Source organism: Macrosteles quadrilineatus, unplaced genomic scaffold (assembly GCF_028750875.1).
Source record: "Macrosteles quadrilineatus isolate MER2022 unplaced genomic scaffold, UCM_ALF_1.0 Scaffold_5__1_contigs__length_97177068, whole genome shotgun sequence".
Lineage (NCBI taxonomy): Eukaryota > Metazoa > Arthropoda > Insecta > Hemiptera > Cicadellidae > Macrosteles > Macrosteles quadrilineatus.
The window spans coordinates 8,273,127-8,282,770 of record NW_026542598.1 but is presented as its reverse complement, the minus strand read 5'-3'; the positions used below and the strand labels follow the sequence as shown (position 1 = coordinate 8,282,770).

The 9,644-nt window shown below is 33.0% G+C and overlaps 1 protein-coding gene across 1 annotated transcript; it reads right to left on the bottom strand.

Moving 5' to 3' along the window:
* Nucleotides 1-547: 547 nt before the first annotated feature.
* LOC128995121 (luciferin sulfotransferase-like) lies at nt 548-9,337 on the bottom strand. The gene is made up of 6 exons (XM_054420026.1): nt 9,090-9,337; nt 6,056-6,152; nt 5,549-5,732; nt 5,238-5,358; nt 2,128-2,222; nt 548-896 (listed from the first exon to the last, which is right to left on the bottom strand). The coding sequence occupies exons 1-6, from the start codon at nt 9,286-9,288 to the stop codon at nt 573-575; spliced, it is 1,020 nt and encodes a 339-aa protein (XP_054276001.1). The 5' UTR covers nt 9,289-9,337; the 3' UTR covers nt 548-572.
* Between the last annotated feature and the right edge of the window lie 307 nt (nt 9,338-9,644).

Below are 9,644 nucleotides of genomic sequence, written 5' to 3'. Positions count from 1 at the left end.
ATCTTCGTATGAATTATCAATTTAAGCCATTATTATGTGTAAATTTATTTTGTTTGAATGAGAATACAATTAATTATTGAATATTTTACTTCGGTAGAACAGGTTGCATACAATGTTCTATCAATCCCCTCTTTACTGATGACTAGCTTAAGCTTAGAGTGGCAACGCTTGTTTTTAATTAAGCTTACTTTTTGTTAATTATTCAAGTAATTCAAGTCAGGAGTATTTCGGAGTTATTTGCAAGATAGTCTATAATACTAAGATATGGTTTGTTGAGAAATAAAAAAATTACCGAAAGTGTCTTGATTCTTTAAAAACTCAAGGAAAAGTAAAGCACGCTACTATATAACACGTTTAAAATGATTGGACAGATTTCAAAACTAAAATACCCATCGCAACTGTTGCACTTTTATCTTATGGATGTTACTTTTCTATTGTTAGGATTTCTCTATTCGTAAAAGAATAATACAATTTTGTTTACGAAGAGTTTTCCTCTTACACATTCCGATTAAGGATAGAGCAATGAAAATTAAAGACGGAGGTTTAGAAATACATTTATTCACTTCATCCCATTAATCAAACCCATAATGCTCTAATGGTCTTTCCAAAACAGTACCTTTGGTGTTTTCTTCAGTCCATGTTTTAAAGCGAGCCACTAGCTCCAAGCTTAGTGATTCTTTCCCCTTTCCTACCACGCCATTTCGACATAAATTCCAGGTCTTGCCTTCACCTAGATTTTGCAGTTTCTTCACCATACTCATTTCGTCTAACAAGTTGACAGATTTTTTGTTTTTCATGTTGGCGAAACTTAGATGATCACTGAGAGAAGCCACTTGGTCAGTTGTGAGTTTTTTGCCAAGGAAGTCAGCTGTTTGGTTTATCGCAGCTGATAGGTCCTTCAACAAAATATTCAAATAGTTTAATTTAATTTTTTTATTTATTGTACTTTTACTAAAACCAAACTACTATTGAACACATGTTTGATAAACATGTCCAAAATATCAAGGACGTTGTTCAAAGGTTGATTACGTACATTTTCCATCACGAATGTAAAAAACAATACACAACGTTTCGGGATCTGGAATCTGATCCCGTCTTCAGGTGAAAAAAACTTAACTAACACATTACAACTAACAATACACAAACGCCCAACCTAAGTTGGAATACACTACCGAGGGTAGTAGTCAAAAAATATGCACTGTATAGAAGTCAAGTCATGATACAACATGCAATTAATAACAAATCACAAAACACTATAATCTACAGTGCATATTTTTTGACTACTACCCTCGGTAGTGTATTCCAACTTAGGTTGGGCGTTTGTGTATTGTTAGTTGTAATGTGTTAGTTAAGTTTTTTTCACCTGAAGACGGGATCAGATTCCAGATCCCGAAAGGTTGTGTATTGTTTTTTACATTCGTGAAGGAAAATGTCCGTAATAAACCTTTGAACAACATTAACTCACCATCACCAACAATGAACTTCAAACAAAGAATATCAAGGACATTCGATACTATGAATTAGTTCTAGTTATATATATATATATATATATATATATATATATATATATATTCAATATGCTACATGAAACCTTGTGAACAATAAGGCTTTTTTTAAGATTTATCACCACAAATTACACATAATAATTTTTGTCTCGGTGTGTACATCTGCAAACTGACCTTACTTTGGCTCTGCCCCAGTGGCTTTTAAAGTTCCCATGTTATCGCCTGTAATACTTCACAATTGCTCGAATTCGATCAACAGGTACACTAGTAGGTATCCAATAGTGACAGTTGGTAGTAGGATTATACTATTCGTCAACCGTATTTCAAAGATTTTCTTGTTTAAGATTAATAATCCAACTATAAACTACTTAAGAAAATAAAAAGCATATAAATTGAACGTGTAATTCAACAATGTAAGTTATTAAATATTTTCCTCTTTTTACAGTAACTAAACATTAAACTGCAGGGGGGTAGGGGGAGAAAGACAGTTATTATTGCTGGGTCACAAAGCATGTATTGTTTGTAACGCTGATGCAGTTGTTATTAATCAAGCAGATTTAATTGTTTTATTTTTGTAAAATAATTAAAGCACTTAATTTGTTAAGAAGTCAGATTTGATTACCTCAATCATGTCTTCAAATTTCAAGCATAGTATATGGCGTTCGTCTTTCCGTTCACAAAAAGACTGGCAGTGTTTCCAGTATGGTAAATACTTTACTAAAACAGTTACATGCAAAGATATGTTTTATGTTTCCACAATTTTTTCCAATTTTACTCTATCAGAGTTTTAGAATGAGAATAAACAGGTTGGCTGAAAAGTAACTTGCACCCTCACCCCCTTAACATATGGACCTTTTGTAATATTTGAAATCGGTTTGCGGCAACCTTCTTAGATAACAGGAGCTACAATGATGATTGATAAGTTTGGCCCATAAGGGGTAGCTGGAGTAGGCGGTAGCTCAAAATGTTGAAATGGCAAGTTTGTTCTAGTTTGGTATTATTTCACAGGTCATGATTAAATTAAACAATTGACATAAAGAAAACCAAAATCCAACCAAATACTAACAACCAAAATGGTGCCCTAAAACTTTTCAAGCAAAAATAACCACTAGGGTGGCTGAAAAGTAACTTGCACCCCAAACGTTTCAAATATTTAACATATTTGAAATCGGTTTGCGGCAACATTTTTTAATATACAGTAAGGGGCTACAATAATTCCAGTTAATCTTAGGGGAGTGGGAGTAGGGGGTAGCTCATAATTTTAACAGCGACACTAGCAACATTAGGATTACCACGAAGCAGGTATTTACACCATTTTAATATATTCAACGTAATCCGGAGGCTAAATTCTAAAATGAAACATAATTTTAAAATACGAAGTATAGTTGAGTGTGGTTTAATTTTACAGGTCTTAAAAAAACAAAAGAAAAAGACAAAAGGAAAATTGAAATCGGGCATTGTTAACAAAATGGCAGCTAGAATCGATTAAGACACTGGTGAAAGACCTGTAAAATGACACCAAACTCGATTATAGGCCCTACTTGTTATTTGAAAATCTTGAGCTACCCCCTTCCACATCTAACCATAAATTCAAAATTTTCCAACTTAAGCACTCTTATTGTAAGCCTTCATATACAGACTGTCCCAAAAGTCCCGGACCGGGTTAATATTTTCCAAACGACAACAGATAAATCAATAAGATTTTGCACGTCAACACCACACTTAAAAATCTACTTTTTTAAGGAACTATAAATTTTCTGTCATACCATGGGGACGTCCCGCAAGGAGTCAGAAGGAAATCTTAAATAGAAGCATAGGTTGACATGTACATCAAATTAAAGGTCTTTGCTAGCAGAATATAATGCCGCAAATTCGAACTCAAACGGACAACCGAGTCAAGAATGACAGTAGTTCAAAGATTAATTTAATTTGCATTGCTATTATACGCTTACTCCTCGGGGGGCACAGCCCTAGGAATCGGAAGAAAATTGTTAACGTAAGCATGGGTCGATATGCACATCAAATTAAAGGTCTTCACTAGTAAATTACAATGCCGTAAATTCAAGCTCAAAAGAACGCCTGAGTAAAAAATGGCAGTCGTTCAAAGATTCAAAATGGTGGATTCAAGAAATCTTTGAACGGCTGCCATTTTTTATTCAGTTATCCGTTTGAGTTCAAATTTGCGGCATTATATTCTGCTAGTAAAGGTCTTTAATTTGATGTGCATATCAACCTATGCTTCTATTTAAGATTTCCTTCTGACTCCTTGCGGGACGTCCCCATGGTATGACAGAAAATTCATAGTTCCTTAAAAAAGTAGTTTTTTAGGTGTGGTGTTGATGTGCAAAATCTTATTGATTTATCTGTTGTCGTTTAGAAAATATTAAACCGGTCCGGGACTTTTGGGGCAGTCTGTATAATTAGGATGCAACAAACCAATTTCAAATATCTCAAATGGGTTAAAAGTTAAGGAGGGTTGCAAGTTACTTTTCAGCTACCCTGTATATCCTAAAGAAGAAATCATGTATCTGTATACTGTTTATTAAGAAGAATTAGGCAAAAACTAAGTCTCACGAATAAAATTAGAATCTCAATTTATTGGTGGTTCGGCTATTCATAATTTGTCACAAGTTTCACATCTTGTCATCTAATTAACTTTGAATTACTATTTTAATAGTTCGTTAAACACCTAAATCACTTGCAATACCTTACAAACAATCTATATTATTAATACGCCACATGAAACTTTGTGAACAATAAGGCTTTTTTGTTTTAAGATTTAAAACCACATATGATATACCAAAATTTTACTAGGTCTAGGTTTGTAAATTTGCAAACTGACCTTACATTTTTTTAAGTCCTTTGGGCTGTGCCCCAGTGGCTTTTTAAGCTCCCATGTTAACCTAACGAAGGACATATTTGTTTACATTATGATCAGCTGGATAATTTAATTTCTGTTAGTTGGAATATAAGAAAACGTCTGCTAAAAAAATTTACTGACCCAGTTGAAATGGAATATTTACCATTTTTATTTGGGTTAACGTAAATATTACAATGGAACAACACACTAAGTGGAAGAAATAGAAATACAATGTTTTTTTAGAATGTATCGTTATTATACATCATTAATTCAATCGTTAACATAATTAATTAATTAATCGTCATTATACAACCTAATGCGGCTATGAGAGGGAAACATTTTTAGAAAACACTAAAAAACAAGACCTCTTTTTGAAAAATGATAAGATATTTACATGAAATGTTGATTATATCGAACTGTTATGTACATCGTGGGTATTTCCATAATCTTTGAGTCGACTCTTTTCAAGTCATCGGAAATTATGACTCTTATTCTTTTAAAATAACGTATGTAATACTTCGCAATTGCTCAAATTCGAGCAATAGGTACACTAGTACATTTTAAAGAGCGTTGAATAGTGAATACAGTAAACTAGGAAGCAATTCTGTAGAATAGAAATGAAAAGTGTTACAAATGAAAAACAAACGTAAGTATCCATAGAAAGTTAAAATAAAAGATAAAGTTACAATTTATCGGTTTCACTCATCACTATATAATCGGTTTTGTTTTAAAAACATAGTAATCGTATATAAAATATTGACCACTCATTTGAAATGTGCAGATATTTTTTACAAGATATAATATTATTCGTTTATGAATAATAAATTTGTAATTGTGTGGTTGTAGACTAAGTTTACAAATTGCATACGTACGTCCACCTCGTAAAAAAAGGTCGGCAAAGTCGTCAGGAATCCCTTCATAATTATAGGTTTTTCGAAACATTTCGAATAGTGACACGAATACATCCATTGGGTTGCGCCTCACGTAGATAACCTGCTTAAACAAAATTTTATATTATGTAAGTAAAATGTTCGTGATTACTATACACTGTATGACCAAAAATATGGCATAGGCTTTAGGAATTTTTAATGGAAATTATTCAGAGACATGACCAAAGATTGTTGTTGACTTAAGTCATGCGTTTTGTAGCCATGGGATTTAAATATACTTCTAGGTCTCTTACCTTTGCATTAACGGTTCCTTGTTGAATTTGTAAAGGCAGCAATTGAAAAGGCAAGTGGGTTTTGATAAATCTTGGAGACTTCATTGTCTTTACATAGTCAACTGAATGAAGGAAGAGTTTGGGGTCCATAGGAAAGTCACTTGCATTTTCAGGCTCAGGACAATGACTTAAAAAGTGTTCGAACCTAGAAAATATTTTGTATAAAAGGCATTGCCAAACACAAAAGAGAATGGAACGTAAATTATGTAACGTTATAGAATAAACTCCAAATTGCCTAAGTAAGTTATGGCAAATTATCTGATTGTTTTAAAATAACACAATATATTAAAAGGTTAGTATTTTTGTGATTTAAATTATCTCGCTAGTAACTAAAAGTATATACAATTTTCCATTCCCTTATCCGCCGGTTTTTTGTACCAAAAGATGTATAAATCGTATAAATTTAAATAATTTATGAAATGAAATAACAGGGTCCTAAACCAAGTCGTCTTCTGAATTAAAACTTACTCGAGGAACGGTACCCTTTGTAGTTGGGAAACTTTTGATCCTTCGTAGTCAAGATCGTTTGATATAAGCCAAACCATTTCTGATGACCAATGTGTACCTAAAGAATCATGAGAGATATTCAATACATGTATTGAAGTAATATTAGATTTTTATTGATCAATGGTTTCGAAATTGTAAGTAAATACACATGTTAAAACTGGGTGTAAACAGCCAAAGGTTGAAATTCGCAATGGTTTTCGTGTTTAATTATTTGTTGCATTATAAAGGGTTGAAATCATTTTTTTTACTATGGGATAAGTTATGTATACAAATTGAAATTAAATACACATTAAGTATTCGTGGTTTTCCCCTAAACGATACATTTGAACACTGCATTACCATTCTAACCTAAAAACAGAACACAAAAATCTATAAACATACTAATACGCAATGTTTAAATCAGCTGGTACATTTACAACAGCTTTTAGAAACACTGTAGTAGTACTTCCATTAGAAAATGACTAAATCTTTGACGGGCTGTGGGGCAGAGCAGGGGTAGTTTACGACACTTCTGATATTTTTCACACCGTCCTTGGACCTTAAAATTTAAAATGAATGCTCCTTTTCCCTAGCTCGAGATATTGCGTGGGGACCGAATCACTTACGGAATTAAATATATAGATTTACTGTAAACTTACCGCTTAGATTATAGAACTTAATACCAAAAACATTTCCATTAAGCAACAACATATTTTCCATACGAAAATACAAGTTGATTGATGCTTAATTTATTTATAAAAAAATATAACTTACAGAAACACAAGTGGTTTACTGTTGCATTGACGTTGTGGTTATTGTAAAGAAAATAATTTTATCGTGAATTTTACACAGTAATACTAAAAAGGACTGTTTAATATCGTGAAGAGATGCACCGGAGTGATTCCTGAAGATTATCGACAAACGTACAAAATTCCAAAGCGCCAATGAATACGCCGAAATTCATTTAGAGATGCCGAAAATGCACAAGAAGAACGTACCACTTCGCCCAGCCCCATCAGACTCTTCATCATACCCTCACACTTTATTTTTTCTCCTAATTACAAAGTTTTAACAATGTTTGCTGGGATGTCTAGCAAAGATTTCAAATTATAAAATTTTGAGAAAATATAGAATATATGTAAACAATTTTTATGTGATGTTGAACGTGGACAGAACATAGATATAAACTCAAATATTAGGTTAGCGTCATTGATATTTCAAATATTTACACCAACTTCAAGTATTTTTAAAATAAAAACTGTCTTCTGTTTAATGTAGGCTTTTACATAATTGAATAGAAAATGAATACGTTAGTCAGATTGAAACACTACTCACGACCTTTTATTTAAACCAAATTATTTTACATTTAACCACAAATTTTAAGAACAAACCCATGGTTTGGCTTTGGGAAGCCCACTTTCGGCGATTTTATCGGAAATATTTTTTACAGCATCGCGAAAAAACTAGTAATAGAAAATAAAATGACAGTTCTGATGCAAAACGATATGTCAGATTTGCAGATGGCATTCTTGTTATCTTTTACAAACTCAACATAGAGGACACAAACAAATTATGCAGATATTTGACCGTAAAATCAGAACCATGTTTTCACCAACGAACTTGAAGAACAAGATCAATTTACTAGACCTCACACTAGATACAAAAGAAGGAGAGGTAAATTTTCAAGTCTACAGAACCCCCGAAAACAGACACAAAGAACTAAAAGCTTTTTTACTCATACAACGGTTCACTAGATCCATACTGTACCGAACATACAATACCCCCGCCGCAGCAAACCTGCAGACTAAGCGAATTTCCATTTGACTGATTGGATTTACACTGAAATGTCTACTTAAAAATATAACATTTATTCCGGATTTAAATAGAATTAGTTTAACACGTACTTAGGTTTGCTGCATCAGGGAGGGTAAAATTGTTTTTTTTTTTTTGTAAAATGTTAATAGTTAGTAAGAAATAAAAACATTTTCCAAATGTGATCAAAATATGTTCATAAACAAGCAAACTACAACAGTTTACTTATTCTCCATAAGAATAACATGGGAATTTTAAATTTACAATTTTTTGGAATTTTCTCCGTAACCGTTAGGCGCATAATAACGCTTCAATATACTAAATTATTTGTTTTTTTAAGCTCTACAAAATGGTTTGGAAATAAATTGCAAAATTTTAAGTTTTTTGGGTCAAAAATGGGGAAAACCTATTTTTACCCCATAAAACCCCCCGTAAACACCCGTTCACATGGTCCGATCATGCTGGATCGCGAACTCGTTCGAATAAACGTAGGTTTACACGTTTGTACCAAATTTCATCAAAATCGGATCATTTTTGCTTGAGTTATCGTGCTGACGGACATATATATATATGAATTTGAACGGATGGTGTTTTTGGCCTCTAGGGACCTCAAAACGAAAAAAAAAATCGGTCCCGCGTCCAGGTCTTACCATGAGTACTACGGTAATAGCTTATTCCCTATATGGGAAATTCGCTAAAATAAATTAAGCCAGTAGGCCAATGTGATAGGAATTCTACACCATGAAAAAATTTCACAAGTTCACGGATACCAACTTAAAACAATATCGCAAGAAAGGCGGAACGAAAATCGAAAGCCAGAAAAAGTTACATACTATACAATGTAAAAAAATTTGAGATATGCTACATTTTTTACATGGTGAATCAGGACACAAATGGTTACTAAGACATTTAAGAGATGTGGAGTATATATAGCCCCCAGAACTCATAACATCTTCGCTAAAATAACGTTTCAGCAACTATGATTTATTTATACATCCTTTAATAAAAAGGTTATATTTACCTTTAAGCTGGCTGCTGAATTCACACACTTTTTCTCTTCAATCATCTATGTATAGGTTGTTTTATCGTTGGAATAAATAAATGGGGCCTGTCCAATTATGGGCTTAAAACGTTTGTTTATTAACTTTAAACCAAGTATTACGCTTAATTAATAACATTTGTAGATATTCATCAATATTCTTACCACTTTTCATGTATGTACATATCCAAGTATCGTCCTCCCTAACTTCCATGTTTAAAATATCGTCCAGAACTTTAAGCATATTTTCGGAAACGGTTGTACCTTTGTACCTGTATCGAGGAAGTACATCTTCTGCTACTGTTGAGTACACCGATTTAACTTTTTTTAGCAAATCTTCGTCTAACAATGTTGGAGTATCCATTGTGTTTGAAAAGTTCACAACAACTGAAAAACTAATGACCACTATAAAAACTATCCGAAACAACTTAAACTACTGAGCCTCAATAGAATACACTATATATCTCTACACTTCATATCTCCAGTCAACAAGATAGTTGATAATGTTTTACAATGTGAGCACAAGATAGTAAAAATAAATAAATGTATATACCACGTGCCTATTTATTCTCTAACTAGCTGGCCCGACAGACGTCGTCCTGTCCTATTGTGGTTTTATGTCACACGGTCGTTCATTTTCAAGATGAGCTCGTTCGCATGGCTCAATCACGTCCTGGTTGAAGTTCGTTCGCTACGCTCACTCACCTTTAGGTTGGAGCT

What these genes read in the sequence shown, in the direction of transcription:
- LOC128995121 (XM_054420026.1), bottom strand. Translation starts at nt 9,288, where the DNA reads ATGGATACTCCAACATTGTTAGACGAAGATTTGCTAAAAAAAGTTAAA. An exon ending in ATGTACATACATGAAAAGTG is followed by an intron (nt 6,153 to 9,089) that starts GTAAGAATATTG and finishes ATGATTCTTTAG; the next exon opens with GTACACATTGGTCATCAGAA. An exon ending in AATTTGAAGACATGATTGAG is followed by an intron (nt 897 to 2,127) that starts GTAATCAAATCT and finishes ATTTTGTTGAAG; the next exon opens with GACCTATCAGCTGCGATAAA.